The sequence below is a fragment of the Vigna radiata genome, chromosome 11 (genome assembly GCF_000741045.1).
Source record: "Vigna radiata var. radiata cultivar VC1973A chromosome 11, Vradiata_ver6, whole genome shotgun sequence".
Lineage (NCBI taxonomy): Eukaryota > Viridiplantae > Streptophyta > Magnoliopsida > Fabales > Fabaceae > Vigna > Vigna radiata.
The window spans coordinates 3,855,612-3,875,619 of NC_028361.1; the positions used below are offsets into that span (position 1 = coordinate 3,855,612).

The 20,008-nt window shown below is 33.8% G+C and overlaps 2 protein-coding genes across 4 annotated transcripts; both read left to right on the forward strand.

Moving 5' to 3' along the window:
• The first annotated feature begins 84 nt into the window (after positions 1–84).
• Positions 85–9,636, forward strand: LOC106777659 (protein SIEL). Of its 3 annotated transcripts, XM_022787586.1 has the most exons (10): positions 85–174; positions 300–576; positions 2,031–2,479; positions 3,145–3,267; positions 3,402–3,635; positions 3,733–3,924; positions 5,041–5,181; positions 7,217–7,306; positions 7,448–7,971; positions 8,701–9,636. In XM_022787586.1, exons 4-10 carry the CDS (start codon positions 3,166–3,168, stop codon positions 9,620–9,622), a joined length of 2,205 nt encoding a protein of 734 aa, XP_022643307.1. In that variant the 5' UTR covers positions 85–174; positions 300–576; positions 2,031–2,479; positions 3,145–3,165; the 3' UTR covers positions 9,623–9,636. The 3 variants fall into 3 exon arrangements, with proteins under 3 accessions (XP_022643307.1, XP_022643308.1, XP_014520817.1); XM_022787587.1 differs by lacking the exons at positions 85–174; positions 300–576 and having other exon boundaries at positions 1,922–2,479; positions 3,218–3,267; XM_014665331.2 differs by lacking the exons at positions 85–174; positions 300–576; positions 3,145–3,267 and having other exon boundaries at positions 1,922–2,479.
• A 5,213-nt stretch (positions 9,637–14,849) lies between these two features.
• On the forward strand, positions 14,850–19,957 carry LOC106777610 (calcium-transporting ATPase 2, plasma membrane-type). The gene is made up of 7 exons (XM_014665263.2): positions 14,850–15,448; positions 16,141–16,195; positions 16,271–18,216; positions 18,301–18,459; positions 18,594–18,765; positions 18,885–19,183; positions 19,308–19,957. The coding sequence occupies exons 1-7, from the start codon at positions 15,272–15,274 to the stop codon at positions 19,545–19,547; spliced, it is 3,048 nt and encodes a 1,015-aa protein (XP_014520749.1). The 5' UTR covers positions 14,850–15,271; the 3' UTR covers positions 19,548–19,957.
• The last annotated feature ends 51 nt before the right edge of the window (positions 19,958–20,008 follow it).

Below are 20,008 nucleotides of genomic sequence, written 5' to 3' on the forward strand. Positions count from 1 at the left end.
CATTCGATGTTAATTAATTTTATAAATTTGAGTTTATAATAATTACTGTTGATTGCACTTAATGATAATACATTAAAACGTACCGTCTTCATCAAAATGCATCCTCTTCCACATCCTCCAAACCCCCTAACCAGCTCTCCGACACGCCATTACTCACACCCTCAAGCTGTTAAAGTAAGGATGGGCAAAAATAACTAATGTATAATTATACTAAAAAAAATCATCAATTTTTATTAAAAATTAAATATGTTGTTTTATGATTGAGTTTTAAAAAATTGATCTTATGAAATTTTCGATAGGGCTCCCTTGTGTTTAAACCCATCACCCTCTCTCATCTTCCTCCCACGTCAGATTAGGGGTTCGAGTCTTGTCTCGCGCTTAGTCGTCGTCGCCGTCGCGCTCAGTCGCCGTCGCCGTCGCTTCGAATATCGTTGGTTGGGTCATCCTTCACTCGCACGTGGCCCTACCGTGACGTGCGGCCGATGCCACCGTGACCCTGTCGACAAAGGAGAGTTCCACCGCGGCCTTTACCTCTTTGTGCTGTCTCTACCTCTGTATCGTGTCTCTGCTTCTGCTGTACTTTCCTTAAACCCATGTTTGTGTTGTTTTTTTTTAGCCATTTTTACTGTCCCTTTTCCTAGCTTATATTTTATTTTTGCGTTACATTGTGGTTTTAATGTTTTTATTTTTTCTATTTAATTATATGATATTCGTTTAGGTGAATGATGCTTGTTGTTGTTATGTGGATTCCCTTGTGATTATCTTCTTATCAACATTACAATAATGCTTCAGCGTAGTATTTCCTGTTTTGGTTTTATCTTGTTGTCTTAGAATTTAACGGTTCTAAGTTTGAAGAGATAGTGTGTTGCCCTTAAGAGTAGAATATATAATTTCTTATATGGAACTTAAATCATAGTGTGCTATTTGGCACCAAATAAGGTGTACATTCAATTGTGCTTATAAAAAGGTTTGATGGAAATTAATGGTTTAATGTTCTTGTCTTTTTTTTTTTTTTTTTTTCATTTTATTCCTTGCTCTGCTGTCCAGCTTTGTTTAGTGCCGTAGGTGCAGAGTTTTGAGAAAAAGCCTTTGCTGTTTTAAACTTAATTCCTTGCTTTGTTGGTGTTGGTTCTGATGCTGTTACTGCACTTAAATCACTGCTGTTTTATACTAGAAAACCTTGTTTGGTGTTGTTCTGGATGCTATATTGCACTTAAATCCTTTGCTGTTTGCTGCCAGAAAGGCTATCTGTTAGCTATTATAAATGCTGTAAATTCTGCAGAAAAATGATTGCTGTTTTAGAATAAAATTCTGCAGAAAATGGGTGCTGTTTCACATAAAAATGCTGCAGAAAATTGCTGCTGTTTTATACTAAAATTCTGCATAAACCTTTGCTGTCTTTGCTGTAAAATCTGCATAAAACCTTTGCTGTATTTGCAAAGTTACCTTTACTTGTGTTCTTGTAATTAGTTTTGCCCTGCCTCTCTGCTTGTGCAGGTTTTCCTTCCGAATGAGAAGATTGAAAACATTAATGATCAATACTGAACTTTACGTGCAGAAGAGTTAGATGAATTTGAAATTGCTTAGTTGTTGTTTAGTTGATTATAGCAGTATTAGGTTTGTTCAGATTTTATATGTTCATTCTAATTGATAGTTAGTAGATTAATTTTAAATTTCAGCTTTGCATAGTAATTTTTGCGTATTAATTTTTACCAATTAGAACTTGTTGAGATAGCTTCTGTTACATTTCCCTTAGTTTAGCAAGTTATATAATTTTGCATAGTTAACAAGTTACTTTGTTATTAGATAGTTTTAAAATCAGATTTTAGAACTAGTGTAGTGTTAAAATTAGTACAATTCAGTTTAAAATTAGTATAGTTAGTAGTTCAGTTCAATTTATATTGTAGCTTAGTACAATTTAATATAGTTCAGTCCAGTTTGATAAAACAAAAAACAGTTCAGTCCAGTTTGTTTGAACGATTTTACAGTTCAGTTTAGACAAATTAATTTTTAGTTAGTACAATTTTTAGCAGTGCAGTGCAGTTCAGTTCCATTTGTCCATCCCTCCGACGGCGCTTCTCGCCACCCCAACCTTGCCACCACCATGGCTCTTCCAACCGTCGGGTCCTCCCCCCGGCTCTCTGTGGAGGCCATAGGCGCGTCCCTCTCGGGCCTCCATCTAGACGACACACGCTTCATGTCGTTGTGCTTCAGCGCCTCCGTGTCCGCCCGCGCGTGGATGCTCCGGAATGCAGGTTCGAGTTTTGAGGTCCGACCTGGCTTGCTGTTGGCGGTGCTGTTGGGGTTCACGAAGGATCCTTACCCTTACGTTACAGACGCAGCGCTTGACGGGCTCGTTCAGTTCATCTAGCGTGGTGGAGAGTTGAAAGACATTGGCTTGGTCGATGCATGTTACCAACGCACCGTCCAGTTGCTTCGGGACTTCGATCCCTGCGTTAGGTACTCTGTGGTTCGCGTGGTAAGGTTCTCTTCTTCTGCTATCATTTTTTAACTTAGACATTCTACAAACTAAATTACATAATTTAAATTTATGATAAAGTTTGGATGCATGAATGTAATTTGTGGCTTAATAAGTGCTTGCATTTGAGAATATAAATTAACTATTGTAATAATTAATTGAATGTTTTGAATTTAAAGTAAGATAATTTTAAAGATTTTTATTTTTCATTAGTTCTTACCCAAAATAATCATTATATAATTTGATTAAATTATATAAGCTAATTAAGTTTTAGAAAAAGACTGCAGTGAATCGCATTTAAAACCATGGTGACATCATAGTATTTCAGTCGGTTAATACCATGAAATTGGTCTTCTAGTAATTTGAAGACCAATGGATATATAAACGAAGGGCCAATATGTTTTTAGAATGAGAGTATGTACTGCATTTAAGATTACTTTGATATGATCTACATCGCCAACAAACAATGCCCAATGTGATGTAGGGAATACTTTTAGATGACTAGTTAAACGAAGTGTCAAGTCCTTTTTTATTATTGCTAGTCATTGTGTTGCGGAAATATTAGAAATGAGAAAATCTGATATTTTAGTATTAGTGTCAATCAGATAGTGTTCTTGTTGAGTTCAGTCAATTGTCGAATGATTAATATTCTGTTTTTGAGCTAGTTGATGGTGGTAAGTCTTTGAATGATGTATACTTATATATTCCATGTGGCTTCATGGGGTATGATGTTGGCAGCTTCTAGCTCAGAGATGAAAGCCTATTGGTCCGATGATGTATTTGCCAAGGTGTAGTAATGGGCTTCACTTCATATGTTTCAAGTTTTTTGGTCTTACGTATCTGTTTCAGTTTTCTAGAATTTCGGATAGTTGTTGCCTGATCCCTCAGTATGATGTAACTCCTTCACTGTATGTTCATATAGCTATGCTCCATGGCAAGAGATATGAATATGAAGGTTAGAGTTGAAGCATTTAATGGCCTCAGAAAGATGGAAATGGTATCGGAGGATCTTCTTTTGCAAAGTTTAGCAAAGAGAGTTTCAGGACGTGGAAAGCAAAAGGAAACCGGGGGTCAGAGCACATCTGAACAATGTGTCATGTTGGCAAGTAGTGTTGCTGGTGCACTAGTTCATGGACTTGAGGATGAGTTCTTTGAGGTATCTAAAACTGACAGCAATAATCTGGTATAGTTGCAGTGTTTTTTCCTTGTGTGATTGTTTGATAGTATTTTCTTCATTTGTGCCTGATATGAAGGTGAGGAAGTCTGTATGTGAGTCCTTACGCACACTGACAAGCCTATCTGCTGAGTTTGCACGTGAAGCGTTAGACTCGTTAATGGATGTGTTGAATGGTGATTCTGTGGTGGTTCGCTTACAAGCTTTAGAAACCATGCACCATATGGCAATTAATGGCCGTTTAAAGCTTCATGAAAAACATTTGCACATGGTGTGTTTCTGATCCTCCATTAATCATTTTGCTCTGTTTCTAGTATGTATTTTAGTGCCTACGGTTTTTCCTTTCTTTGGAATTGCAAGATGCATCTCATGTTGGACAAATTAGGGAACCTTCTTCATATTGCTGTATGGAGATTTATTGGTTATTTGTATTCTTTTCTTTTTCTTAATCGGAAATTTTACTGTGCTAGGAGGTAGGACAAAATTTGGGGGAAAAATCTAATGTTTTACTTGGAAGTTTTATGGTTAAGGAGTTTTGCTAGTGGTGTGATTATTTTCCTGGTAAATAAGTAGGGTTATAGTTGTTATGGTTTTAAATTAATTGGGTGTATTCTTCATTCTCTATTTTTATTTTTAATAGCAAAAGTTCCATTTTGTTTTCATTTTCTCACTATTTCAAAAGTTTGTGAAGGAATCAGTGACAATAACCTTTTATTGTTTTTTTTTTCACCATGTCATATACATACTACAAACTTGTGAAAATAGAAAACCAAGAAAAATTAATACGACATTTTTATCATTAAAAGTGAAAACAAAAGGTGAAAATAGAAATTGTTTTCTCAAACCAAATGGCCCTAAGCTTTTCAGTAGATTTGTAGAATGAACTAGGTCCCTAGGGTTGACCAAATTACATTTGGATAGTGATGAACGACTAGCAGGGTGCATCGAAAAGGTTATTTTTGTTGGGACCAATGGTTAGATTGCTTGTTTGTGGTTTGCCAAACTGAAAAGAATGATTATTTGTGTGTGTACCGGTGATCAAATCAAATACCGGGGATTGTTATGGTTTTTTCCTCTTCTAAAAGGAAAAAAACATTTTTACTAAAAACTGTCTTGGATAGTCCTTAAGTTTCAGCTGATAAAATGTTTTTCATAAACAAGACCTGACCAACAGCACGAATCAGTGGTGGGGATTTTATTGATACTTGTTATGGACATTGAGTGTTTTCTTAGTTGAATTCTTGATTGATCTTAATCTTTTTCAAGAATCTTAATTTGCCAAAATCGTGAATTTTTCTCTAACTAACTCACCTAATGCCATTACTTATATATATATGATGCACTTTATTACTGATATTAGTAATATATTTTTCGTTTTATTTTTCAGTTTCTTGGAGCCCTGGTAGATGATAGTTGGGATGTAAGATATACTTATAGGAAAATACTTAAAGTAATGAAGCTAAACAATCTGGCATTGTTCAAATCATCTGTTGACAGACTCCTGCGGAATTTAGACAGTTATCCACAGGTTTGCTTTATACTCGGTTCCATTTGTCTTTTATATTTTCAATGGCTACGTAATATCTCTTGTTAATTTTTTTTTTCAATATTCGAGGTTATTTTATCTGCAAAAATACCCATGTATATTACATGTATTTTTATTTCACCATTCAGGCAATAGCGTACTATATCCTTGAGTTCCTTGATTGCATATGAATATATCTTTTAACCATTTTCTATCCATTTTATTTTCTGTTTTTAATTTTTAAATATGCAATAATTTGTGTTTTGAATCATCATCTCTTCTTTCACAGTGCACCATTGGCAATTTTATATGTCCTCAATTAAAGATGTGCCCCGTGAGAAGATTATCCTTAATTACGTGTATTCTTCACCCTTTTACAAAATATTTTTATCTTTGCTGCATCGTTGTCTTAATATTCCATCATGGTTTAACTTTTTGTTATGGCTTCAAAATTATTAGTAATAGCCATAAAGGTGTGTAGCAGAACAGGATAATATAAACAGATCTATAGATATTATTATTTAAGTGAAAACTAGACTAACCACAGCATGGGTGGATAACATACCAAAGTAGTCCCCCGGCATTCAAAACCAGCCATTAATAAAAGAATATTTAATGGCCCTTGAAAGAAAGTTATTCTCTTTCTTTCTTTTTGTTAGATATATTATATTTAGTTTATATTTATCTCTTATCTTTAGTTAGTTAGTTTATATTTCTTATTTAGTTTGTTTATATTTCTTATTTGTATTTTAGGCTTAACCCATATTTCTTCTATTATAAATAGAAAACCCTATGTGTGGATTTAACACAAGGGAGATTTCCCCTCATCTCTTTCACTATTTCATATGGTATCAGAGCCTGGTTCTCTGATTCTTTAGTCATTGTCTTTGCTGTCTGCTGGTGGCCGGCCGCCATGGCCGCCGGCAGCCCCTACTAAAAGTCTTTCAACCTATATTATTCTGCTGCGGCCAAGAAAGGCCACTGCATCCGCAGTGCATCACCGCTACTCGCCGTCGGTCATCATCCTTCGCCGGAACTTCGCCGGACCTTCACCTGACCTTTCGCCGGACCTTTCGTCGGACCTTCGCCAGACCTTCGCCGGAATCTCGCTGGAACCTCGTCGGAGTTCCAGAATCAACTGACGACCGCTCCATCCGAATCGCCTCTTGTGGTCGTTGAGGCAATCAGAGCATGTTGAATTTTTAGGGTTTCTTTCTTTCTCCTGTTTATCCATGGCTTCTTCCGTTGCTGTCTCTTCTGACCTCTCTTTTCACCGTTGCGTTTGACCCGTCCATATATGCTTTTTTCATGGAAAAGATGGTTTGTTGTCAGTTTATTTATAGCCGTGGTGGCTCTCCAACAATTACCTCTTTATCCAATGGCGGCATTCTTCAAGGGCGATTTGCAAGAAGAGATTTACATGGAACAACCTCCCATATTTGTTGCTCAGGGCGAGTCTTTTGGGTTGGTATTTTGTCTTCTATGTCGTCTTGCAAATCATTAGCAATTTGGTGTCTCTCGAGTGCAGAAGCAGATATTTTCACCAAGTCTTTATTGATTATTTTAGTAACAAGCTTGGTACATACAATCTGTATGCTCCAGCTTGAGGGGGAGTGTTAGATATATTATATTTAGTTTATATTTATCTATTATCTTTAGTTAATTAGTTTATATTTCTTATTTGTATTTTAGGCTTAACCCATATATCTTCTATTATAAATAGAAAACCCTATGTGTGGATTTAACACAAGGGAGATTTCCCCTCATCTCTTTCACTATTTCATACTTTTTTCATTCCCTCACTTTTCATTATACCATCCAGACAAAGAGGTGTGAAGTGATCCTGTATTAAGTGAAACAACTTTCTGTTGTGGGTAGTCTAGCAACCTCTTCTGTTGCCCCCCCCCCCCTCATTTGCTGCTACAAAGTCATCCTTCTCACTAAGGGATAATCCTGTTCTTTCAGAAGATGGAGCCAAGATTCTCAATGCAACTACTTTTTAACCAACCTATATTCCATTTAACTTTGGTGCTTCCAGGATGAAGCTGGTGTATTTTCTACTTTTTCTCATCTGGGCCGAAATCACAAGAAATTTGTAAGCCTGATTATGAAGGACACGTTTGAAGAGGTGCGCTTGTTTGGATTATTGCATATAATCATATACAAGAACTTCTTGATCCTTTCACATATTTTGCATGTCAATGAGACAGATGTACCTAAATTTCTTTGAAGTAGTGGCACTGATTACTTTTTGTTTTCGTTTTTACAGGTAGAAACGGCTTTGGAAGGAAATGTAGAATTTGATAGTGCAAGGATAGCTGCTCTGTTAATTCTTTCTATATCTGCTCCACTCTTGAATGCTGATGTAGGCAGAATACCACCAGTTCCACTCTTAAATGCTGATGTAGGCAGAATACCACCAGTTATGTTTTCTTATGCAGTTACGTTCCTAGGTAGAATTTATAATGCTTTTAGTGATATCATGGATAGGGATTCCCTTTTGGCTTGCCTATGTGAGAAAAGCAGATCTACAGAGTATTCTGCAACAAATATTAACCTCGCGGTAGGGGTGGAACAGTTGCCTTTATTTGAAGGTGATAATGCTCCAAATTTTTCTAGCAATGAGGTCATTGGCGCACATATCACAAGGGAGCCGAAAGAGTTAGCAGATAACCAGATACAACAACAACAATCTCTGAATGATGAAGTTAGAAATTACATCCTTGCAAAGCCCGCTGCTATGTGGCTGAGGATACAATCAGGTCATACAAATGAAGTGCTAAGGTCCTTAAGGTGAGGAATTGTTGTGTAACTTTAGTAACATAGGTGCCTTGGTATTTGTTGTTGTTTCTTCCAATATTTGTATCGTGTGAGTTGCATAGTAACCATTTAAAGGTTTAATAGCATTTTTTCTCCCAATTGTTGTCAGAATTATTCAATATGGTCCTTCAATTTTTATTTTTCATCTCAATGTAGTCTTCATTTTAAAAAGAAAATGTTACTGGGATTTCTTCTTTTAAATTGGTACTCACATCATTTAGAGAGTGACGAGGTGGCTGTGTATATTGGTACTTACATCATTTAAGTCCAGCCACCTTGATACCACATTGGATAAACCCAGCCACCTTAGTGTCACGTCATCATTTACACTGCCACATCGTCATCGTCATCATTTACAACTTTTTTTAGAAAAAATAAGGACTAAATTGAAATGAAGAAAAAAATTGAGGGACTGTATTAAATAGAAAACTTGGGACTAAAAAGACTATTAAACTTTAAAATAATTCAATTTCCACATATTGATTTATATTTTGTGTGATTAATTTATGCTATATACAGAATATGGGGATTCTAGTTAGTTGGCTTTTTTGCTTGAAATTTAAGATGCCGTGCAAGCTTTTATAATATAATAATAATATAACTTTTTCTTATATTTTTATTGTTAAAATTCAGTATGCGTGTGCCCAATATTCTCCTTGTTCTTTTTAATCATTTATTTCTGTGCTGATGACAATGATGCAGGTGTTTGAAGGAGTTAGCTGCCATGAAACTTGATTCTTTGGGATCTGGTGATGCTGATGCTTTGGCATTTACTATACTATACCTCCGGGTGATAGAGCTACTTGCTGAAGTATGGGAGCCCTTGCTGCCATCAAAAAAGTTGTGTTCTCAGCGAATAGGAAAAATGGAATTCAAACTGGGAAAGCTTGATAGGAGGGTTAAAGAATTGATGAGTAGGTTTATANGCTTGTCNGCAGAAGAGGAATTAAACGTCTTGGAGCTAATGTTATTAACGTGTGCTCTCAGGATATGTAAAAGTGAAATCATCTGTCATAATCATACATTGAAGAGGCTGAAAACTCTATATTTACGTGTTGAATCTATCCTAAAAGAAAGTTCAGCGTTGCCATCCAATTTCGTAGTTGAAATTGGGAAATTATTAAGTACCATCTCAACGGATGGAGCTTCTTGCAGTCCACTTCAGTTTGATGCATTTCTCAAGTTTTTCTCTCTGAAGCAGTTTATGCTTCATGGAACAATCAAACATGTAAACGCCGAACTAAGCATTCCCAACAATGACATGGAACACCCTCTTCCCTTCGTTTCAGGGCTACCCGTTGGTGTACCATGTGAAATCACTCTCCATAATATTTCAAGCGAGAGTAAGTTGTGGCTAAGGATGACTTTGGATGATGGTTTCGTACAGCATGTCTTTCTTGATTTGGACTGTTTTGAAGGCTCTGAAGTGGTAAGAAAATTTGCATTTGTTGCGCCCTTCTACAGAACACCAGAAGCTTATTGTCTTACATTGAAGGTTTGCATTGGTGCAGAATGTTTGTTTGAAAACGTTAGTCCAGTCCAAAGGTTTGGGGGACCAAAACGTGAACTAGTACTTCTTTGTAAAGAAAAACAAGTTTATCTTTCCAAGGTTAATAAAGATTAATCTATTATTATCTTTCTTCTTTAAGCTAGCTAGTGGAAACTACTGTACTATAAATACTGATCTTGGTTCCTTTCACCGTGTCATTTAAATGTTTTTTTTTTCTAACTAAGAAATAAATTACACTTATTATTTTACATGACAAATGCGTTGGTTTTATCTTTTACTAATGGATTACGGAATGTTAGATAGAGGTTGTAAATGATAAGTGCTATTGGATTGTTAAAGTTCTTCGTTTGAAAATTTGGAAATTCTTAAAATTTGTTGATTGGAAATTCTTCTAGCACTTATGGCTCAAGTATTGTCACCTTATTAAATCTAAATAAGTTCTGCACATTGTTCTCACAACTTTTGTACAACAAAAGTACCTACCTTATTAGTCTTGGTTTGAAATATGATTTAGTTAATAAATATTTAATTGCAACACCTTATTACTATTGGTTTGAAACTGATTTAGTCAACAAATATTTAACTCCAACATGGTCAATAAAGAAATTTGTACCCAATCAAATGAGCTCTAAACTTCTCAGGTTCATAGATTATGACAAGTAATTGCTTTTCAGGTATAATTAATTTGAGTCTCATTCAAGGCTTCACTTGTACATAGAAAACTTTCTCCTTTATTTGTCCTAGTACTACTCTTACAGCATTGTTACTATCATTGCATATAAGTTCAAAATTACATTGTCAATTAGGAATAGTAATTAGAGCGCATGAATGAGTATTTTTTTTTTTCAATTTTGAAAAAGCATAAAACATTTTTCATCAAATTTGTTAGAAAACATTTAAAGGAATATTTGAAACGTAGACAAAAACGGAGATGAAGGTAAATTGGTTTATTTAATAAAAATTGCGCCTTCAATTTTTTTTTAAGTGACTTTACAATAAAAAAAAATTATTCCTTTTAACATAATAACAAATAAATAAAAGAGTGTAGAAAAAAAGAAACTCACACAAACATTTTATATTGGTGAAATCAAAAGATCATATATCGAGTTGTTAATCACATTAAAAATAATCAAGAACTTACAATCACAAAGGATAAAATTAAGGTTAGAAAATACTTCGTTTGATACACAAATAATTAATAGTTTTTCTAACAATAGGAGCATCACTTAATCAAAAGACACACTTAGTGAAAGTTTTCATTCCATCCACATTAGACTTTTCAAAGCTGTTTTTCACAAAAATAGAGAATTTCTCTAACACACAACTTTGAAAAGTTATTTTCAAACTTGGTATAAGTTAAATATTTATTATAGTCTCGTGTTTTAAAAATTAGAATAAAAATTGAAGAATTCATTTTGTATCCGTCATTTATAATCGATTATATTAAATGGTAATCGATTATTTCAAAAACAATTTCAAAAATTATTTTCTCTTTATGATAATCGACTATTTTAGAGGCTTTTTTGAAAATTTGAAATGAATTATGATAATCAATTATTATTTATAATAACCAATTATTCTATAATGTTTTTAAAAAATCATAAACTTTTCTAAGTGCTGTAATGCATAGGATTAGAGAAAGGAGAGAAAAAAATTAATGTCGTTTGTCTGTATTTAATGGAAGAGACAAATTTGATATAAAATTTCACAAATGAAAACACATTTCAAACACTTTTATAACGGGTGACTGAATTGATATTATTCAACTATGGAAACAAAATAAATTATTAAACCTTAACAAAAAGAGTGAAATTTTCCTTCATCACCTACTCTAGTGATAATACTTCACAAATGTCTGAAAAACATATGGAGTTTAAAGTTCAGTGATAATTAAATTTAAAGTAATAAATTACTTGTAATAAAATTGTCTATTTTTTTTCTATAAATACTTCTTTAACTTTAAATCAAATATAAATCTACCAATGTGAAGTTATAAACATTCGATGTTAAATAATTTTATAAATTTGAGTTTATAATAATTACTGTTGATTGCACTTAACGATGATACACGTGTCTACTAAATCCCCTTTTCATGCATACCATTATGAATTAAATATTAACTAAATTGTTTAAATATACTACTTAACTTAAGCATTTCGTATAGCTATAGGTTAACGTATTACATGCAAATGAAAATAGAAATGCACTGAAATTAATTGGTCCCACGAGTTAAAATTTAACAATTGCATTCACTAGTTATACATTGAAAAAAAATAAGAACAGTATTGTCATGCATAGAATAGAAGAAAACGAAACTCACGGAGACTAGTTTAAACCATGGTTTTTGAAAAAAAAAAATTGAAGAACTCGTATGAAGGTTTCAATGAAAAAAATAATTCATGATTGAAGATAATGACCACAAATTCTTTATATTTTTATAAAAAATTTATGAGTTGAAAGTCATTTTTAGTGGATGGTTGTTATTGATCTTTCTACAATAAAAAAAAAAGTTAAAACCATTTAGGCGTCCCGATTTTCGTAAGGTATTTCCAATTTGGTCCCTTTCTTTTAAACCTTTCTAATTGAGTCTTTAAAATTATACAGAGGTGGGTAGATGATGTGGTTAGAATTCTCCTTTTGAGGTATTAAAATTGTGTAGAGGTGTTAAAATTGTGCAGAGGTGTTCAAATTTTTCACATTCTCTTCTGGACAACTTTAACACCTCTACACAATTTTAACACCTCAAAAAGAGAATTTTAACCACATCATTTACTCACCTCTGCACAATTTTAAAAACTCAATTGGAAAGGTTTAAAAGAAGGAGACCAAATTGGAAATACCTTACGAAAATAGAAAGGCCTAAATAGATTTAACCTAAAAAAACAACAACTATCACTCATTATTTTAATACAAATGCTAATATAGGCAGTTTCCTTTTTCACCTTCGTATTTTTTTTCTACATCTCATATAAAGAAATTTCTCATCTTATCGTTTTTGGATTATGTAATCCAAAGACAAAATGCCAGATTAAGCAATTTTTACTATCAGTTTGGACTCCAAAATGACTTCCGGGCAAGCAAGATTTTGGAATTACACACAAGTTATTTTTTATTTTTAAATTGTATAATTTACAAATCACAAATTGTACAATTAGAAACTTCCATATAATTTGTAAGTTTTCAAGATTGCATAATTTAAAAGATATTTTCAATTTAATAAAAAAAATTATAAGTTATATAATCTAAAGACTAAAATTGAATAGCTTTCATATTACACAATCCATAAGTCATATATAACTTTCACATTATATAATTTATAAATCATTTTTAACTTTAAAAATTGGAAAGTTTTTTTTTTAACAAAAAAATAATTTCTAAATCATATAATCTATAATGTTTCGGTACTTTCGATGTTAGGTGTTTTTAACACCAAATCTCATACAACCTTCAAATTGTTTAATAATCAAAATATTTGTAGGAAGTTACCTGTAAAAGATATCTGATGATGATGTTGTTTATAGTTAAAGTCAATTCTTAATAATATAATAAATTAATCATTTATATTCTTAAACATGTATTTAGATATTTTAGAATAGATTTTTCATTAATATCAACCCAATTACAACTTAATAATTGATAATTATATTTTGTGTAATTGTGCTTAATTTGCAATCATGATTAATATTAGAATACTTACATCATTATTACTTTACTAAGGATTGTGACTTTTTGAAATTAATCAAGAATATGAAAAATTTGATCATTCAATTAACTATTAATCGAACAACCATACTGTATATATAAAAATTATACTGTACACATAAAATATTTTTGCTCAATAATATTCATTGTTGAACAGTCTCAGACTATTTAAACCAATTATAATTCAAAAATCATGATATAATTTAAAAAATGCAAAATCAATGTTTTTTTACATGAAAATACAATAAGAAAGGTGAAGAAGAAGCTTCCGCTAATCTATATGAGTACATTTCATAAGCGGACTGCAAATTCTTTTACCAACATATGCATATGATGTTATATATTCACCTTTTCTTTTATTAGAATAACAAAAAATAATAATTTTATTATAATTATTAACAGATAGATTGAAGTAAATAATTTTTTATAATTTATTACAAGTAGTTAATTAATTTTGTTTAAAATAAATATAATCTTAAAAGATAAAATAATAAAATAATTTATATTCATCAAAGTAAAATTAATAATGAAATGTGTAAAAAAATAAACTTATAAGGTAATTACAAAAATGATTCTTTTTATAATAGATATGAATATTTTTATTTGAAATTAAAAACAAAAGTTTTCTTACAAGACACTCCGTCAAATTTAACATTTTTCTTTTTTCATTGTTTTACTCTCTTCATTTTATCGTTAAACTTTTAAATGGTGTGAATATCGTTATTTGAAGGGTGTAATTTAATTAAATTTAAATAATTTTTTAATTCATGCATAGATATGTTACATATCTTTTTGTATTTATCCGTCACTATATATTAATTTACCTGTCAGTATGATTAATTTAGCATTAAATATAATAAAGCAATTAACTAAAAATATTTTTTTAAAAATAATTCGCTTATATATTGGTGCCCAATTCAATTACTTAACAAAAATAAGGTAACTAATTATCTTATTTCACTTTTGAACTCAACCATTTACTTTTTAGCATTGTACTTTTATTGAAAAATAGTTGTAATGTACTAACATGACTGTATATTTTTTCTATACATTAAATATATTAAATATTTTTTATATTTTTTAACCACTAGTTATAATATGTTAATATATATATATATATATAAATAAACAAAAACACATGATCCGGTAAATATATTTTTCTTTATGATTTTTAAATTTATAAATATTCTCAAAATATTTATAAATACTAATTAAATTTTATTTGAATTTATTAAAAATCTAAACATGAACTTAAGTCTTATTAAATAAAAATAAAAAACAAAATTTTTTAGAGGCCCTATGATATGAGTGAGGATGGTCCTTGGAGACTACGAGTGTCCTTTAAGAGACTCATTGGCAGACCAATAATAAAGATCCTTGTCAGAGGCGTCCTTTCACGCGTTTTGCGTTTTGGTATAGGGAAATATCTTTACGCGTTTTGTCTGTGACATCAATAATCAAATCTTTTTTAGCGTACACGGTGAAATAAAAAAAAGACACTAAAGAACATCCATGTCAGTGGGTTCATAAACTAAAGATGAAAATGAAACCCTCTAATAAAGATTTTCCACTAGTAATTAATTCTTTTACAAAATTTTACAACTTCCTATATATAATAACATAAAACCGGACCAGCAGAACAAGCACTCTTATTATTTGACCAGGTTTTTCCACCCTATAGCCTCCAAAAATAATTATTCTATCTACTGCTACAAGAACAAGAAGAACAAGTTCTCTTACACAAGACGAGGTCTTAGAAAATTCATCCTGCTTTTCTACGAGGTCCACCCACACCTTCCTCTCTTTCCACGAAAGTCCATTCAAAGTTGGTGTCTACTTTCCGAGAAAGACGGCTGTTACTTGTTGTTGTAGAATTGTTTAAAAACCAGGGAATTAGGGACATGACAAACATTCCATCATTTTATATGACCCGAGTTTGAGAGAGTCCATTTCACTTTTCATAACTTTTCATAACTTCTAGCAAAGGCATTCACAAAGGATAATAGCTCATAGCAAAGCGAAGTATTTGTTTTTTTTTTCTGCTGCTGTTGTTGTTGAAGGATGATGGAGGGTTATTTGAATGAGAATTTTGAAGTGAAGCCCAAAAACTCTTCTGAAGAGGCTCTTCAGAGATGGAGGAAACTGTGCGGGTTTGTCAAGAACCCCAAACGACGCTTTCGGTTCACTGCCAATCTCGCCATGAGAGACAAAGCTGCTGCTATGCGTCGTACCAATCAGGTATCTATTTTTATTCACCATATTCTGATGTTCAAATGATATTTTAGGTATCTATGCTCAGAAGAAAAATATATATTTTCTATTAAACACTGAGAGAACTAAATTAAAAAAAAAAAAAAAACGACGAGCTCAGTATAATATTGATGCTCAGCTAAATCATACTTGATACTCTCGTGGGTCTAATTGAATCCATAATTAAAAGTTAATGGGCATTGTGTCATTTTTTTCATCTTTCTTGACACTAAAGAGTTTGTACATTTTATTGAGTTTATCTAATTGACTGTTGTTGAGCAACTTCAATAGAAAATGCAGATAGTTAACTACTCTGGAGTTTTATAATTGGTAGTGTTGTTAGGGTATGAACAATTTGGCTTTAAGATACAAAATGCATTGCTACAAGTAATAAACTTCTCAAGATAATTATGAAAACATTAGGAGCTAGCTGGTTATTATGACCATTGCTCTATACAAGTTTAATAATAATGTAGTGTTCTTATTTTCCTTTTATGGCGTACTGTTGATTCCTCATTTTTGTTGTTGTAGTGTACATTCTTCTATTCATTTTTATTTTTTTTTAATTTTCTCTTGGTTTGATAATTTCATGATCAGTATCATGCTTTTATCTCCTCAACACATAGAATGTAACATCTCCATGTTTTACTTCTCCACGACTTATTCTCTTCTTGCTGCAGGAGAAGCTGAGGATTGCAGTTTTGGTTTCCAAAGCAGCTATTCAATTTATCCAAAGTAAGTTTCTTCAGAATTATTCTTATAACTTTTCTATTTAAGAGTCAACATGTTAACTTGTGATCACATCCGCAGGCGTGCAACTAAGCAATTACAAAGTTCCAGAGGAAGTTAAAGCTGCAGGTTATCAAATCTGTGGCGATGAATTGGGGTGTATCGTTGAAGGCCATGATGTAAAGAAGTTCAGACTTCATGGTGGGGTTAATGGCATTGCAGAGAAGCTTTCTACATCAACCACTGAGGGGCTTAACAGTGACAGCGAGTCATTGAATAGGAGACAGCAGATATATGGAATCAACAAATTTACTGAAAGTGAAGCTACAAGTTTCTGGGTTTTTGTTTGGGAAGCTTTTCAAGACATGACTCTGATGATACTTGGAGTGTGTGCTATTGTGTCATTGCTAGTTGGCATTGCAACTGAAGGATGGCCGAAGGGAGCTCATGATGGTCTTGGAATTGTTGCAAGTATCTTACTTGTTGTCTTTGTGACAGCAACAAGTGATTATCGCCAATCATTGCAATTCAAGGATTTAGACAAGGAGAAGAAGAAAATATCCATTCAGGTCACAAGAAATGGATACAGGCAGAAAATGTCTATATATGAATTACTTCCGGGCGACATTGTGCATCTTGCCATTGGTGATCAAGTCCCTGCCGATGGACTCTTTGTTTCAGGATTTTCTGTGTTGATTGATGAGTCAAGCTTAACAGGCGAGAGTGAGCCAGTTATGGTGAATTCTGAATATCCATTTCTTCTTTCCGGAACCAAGGTCCAAGATGGATCATGCAAGATGTTGATTACCAGTGTTGGCATGAGGACCCAATGGGGTAAGTTGATGGCTACTCTCAGTGAAGGTGGAGATGATGAAACCCCGCTACAGGTGAAGTTGAACGGTGTTGCAACCATTATCGGGAAGATAGGTCTATTCTTTGCAGTGGTTACTTTTGCAGTTCTGGTGCAAGGACTTGTAAGCAAAAAACTCCAAGAAGGAAGCTTGTCGAGCTGGAATGGGGATGATGCGTTGGAGCTGTTGGAGTTCTTTGCAGTTGCAGTCACTATAGTTGTCGTTGCTGTTCCAGAGGGGCTGCCATTAGCTGTGACATTGAGCCTTGCATTTGCTATGAAGAAAATGATGAACGACAAAGCCCTTGTGAGACATTTGGCAGCCTGTGAGACCATGGGATCAGCCACAACTATATGTAGTGACAAGACTGGGACACTAACAACGAACCACATGACTGTTGTGAAAACATGCTTTTGCATGAATAGCAAGGAGGTGAGCAATAATAAGGCCTCTGGTTTGTGTTCTGAACTCCCAGAATCTGCTGTGAAGCTGCTGCTGCAATCAATATTCAATAATACAGGAGGAGAGGTTGTGGTTAACCAAAATGGAAAACGTGAGATTTTAGGGACTCCAACCGAGGCTGCAATATTGGAGTATGGTTTGTCTTTAGGTGGAGATTTTCAAGGAGAGAGACAAGCATGTAATCTTGTTAAAGTCGAGCCATTCAATTCCACGAAGAAGAAAATGAGTGTGGTGGTTGAGCTCCCAGATGGAGGCTTAAGAGCCCACTGCAAAGGTGCTTCCGAGATAATTCTGGCTGCTTGTGACAAAGTTCTCAACTCAAATGGTGAGGTTGTACCCCTTGATGAAGAATCAACGGGCCATCTTCAGGCCACAATAAACCAGTTTGCAAGTGAGGCACTTAGAACACTATGCCTTGCTTATGTGGAATTGGAAGACGGGTTCTCTCCTGAAGACCCTATTCCTGTTTCTGGATATACTTGCATAGGAGTTGTTGGTATAAAAGATCCTGTTCGTCCTGGTGTTAAGGAATCTGTGGCAGTGTGTCGTTCAGCTGGAATAACAGTACGAATGGTTACTGGGGACAACATTAACACTGCAAAGGCTATAGCCAGGGAATGTGGAATTTTAACTGATGACGGCATAGCAATTGAAGGACCAGAGTTTAGAGAGAAGAGTGAGAAAGAGTTGCTTGAACTGATTCCCAAAATTCAGGTGCCACATACATTCTATATGCATTATATTTTGTTCCTACATACTGTTGATACTTTAACTAACACAGTGTGTAATTCCTTTTAGGTTATGGCTCGATCTTCACCTTTAGACAAACATACATTGGTGAAACACTTGCGCACCACGTTTGGGGAAGTGGTAGCCGTAACAGGTGATGGAACTAACGATGCCCCAGCCCTTCATGAAGCTGACATTGGCCTTGCAATGGGCATTGCTGGAACTGAGGTGAGTGCAATGATATGCAATGTTTCCCTTTGAGAACCACTCATTCTACCCACCAAAAGAAAAGGAATTTATTGTAATGTTACTCCTAGCTTTTTAGTGGAAGAAGCTAATATCATAATATGTGTATGGTACAGGTTGCAAAAGAAAGCGCAGATGTCATAATTCTGGATGATAACTTCTCCACGATAGTAACAGTGGCCAAATGGGGACGTTCAGTTTACATAAATATTCAGAAGTTCGTACAGTTTCAGCTGACCGTTAATGTGGTTGCATTAATAGTAAACTTCACGTCAGCTTGCTTGACAGGTTAGAAAGTGTATCTTATTTTTGTTACCCAAGCCTGCATGACTGGTTGCAAAAATACTTTATGTTTTGTTCTTGTTATTTATTTATCTTATGATCTTACGTGCATTTTCTCTCTCCAGGAACCGCGCCCCTCACAGCTGTTCAACTTTTGTGGGTGAACATGATAATGGACACACTGGGAGCACTTGCGCTTGCTACTGAGCCTCCAAATGATGATTTAATGAAACGTTCACCTGTTGGAAGGAAGGGGAATTTCATCAGCAATGTCATGTGGAGGAACATCTTGGGACAATCCTTGTATCAGTTTATGGTGATATGGTTTCTTCAGTCAAGAGGAAAATCAATCTTTTTACTTGACGGCCCCAATTCGGACCTTGTCTTAAACACGCTTATTTTCAACTCATTTGTCTTCTGTCAGGTAACTTTTCTGAAAAGTTGACAATTTGCTTAGGATTATTTATAATCCAAAATGTTATTCAAAATGTACGTTTGATTTTTGTACAGAAGTGTCTTACCAGATGTGGGCTGATTTGGTTTTGCAGGTTTTCAATGAGATAAATTCACGTGAAATGGAGAAAATAAACGTTTTCAAAGGCATATTGGATAATTATGTTTTCGTGGGTGTGATCAGCGCTACAGTTTTCTTCCAAATCATAATAGTTGAGTACTTGGGAACCTTCGCAAACACAACACCTCTCACCCTGACACAGTGGTTCTTTTGCTTATTCGTTGGATTTTTGGGCATGCCAATTGCTGCTCGCTTAAAGAAGATCCCTGTTTGAAGCACGTGAATGGATAATCTCTTCCTCAAAAAGCAATCATTGATTATCATCAATTGCTAGTAGAACATTGCTTCAAGGTCCTATTATTCCTGTACATTCTTTAACTCGTCTCGTATTGCTCGAGACTTACTTTGGCTTGGAAGAAAATATGGAGCAGCGAAGATGATCACTGGAGTCTCGGAGCAAATGACCAACTACCATTAACCATTTTCTTTTATACGTTGTTTATTTTCTTAGAAAGCACAATTATTTATGGCTTGTTGCTGTAAATAACTAAATTTTTACTAGGATTCCTCTGTTTATTTCAATTGTTATTTACAAATCCCATTTGTTTTTTTTTTTCTATAATTGTGGTCCTGAATCGTCCCTTCCATTATTTAAATACACTATTTCCTCGAGCATAGTCATAATCCTGTCGTGTTCACTGAGCTACAGCAAGCCGTAATATCAAACTAGAACCT

Bases quoted from the DNA above. Each gene is read 5' to 3' on its own strand.
- LOC106777610 (XM_014665263.2), top strand. From the start codon at position 15,272: ATGATGGAGGGTTATTTGAATGAGAATTTTGAAGTGAAGCCCAAAAAC. The intron at 18,766-18,884 runs GTTAGAAAGTGT...TTCTCTCTCCAG, and splicing joins CACGTCAGCTTGCTTGACAG to GAACCGCGCCCCTCACAGCT. The intron at 19,184-19,307 runs GTAACTTTTCTG...TTGGTTTTGCAG, and splicing joins ACTCATTTGTCTTCTGTCAG to GTTTTCAATGAGATAAATTC.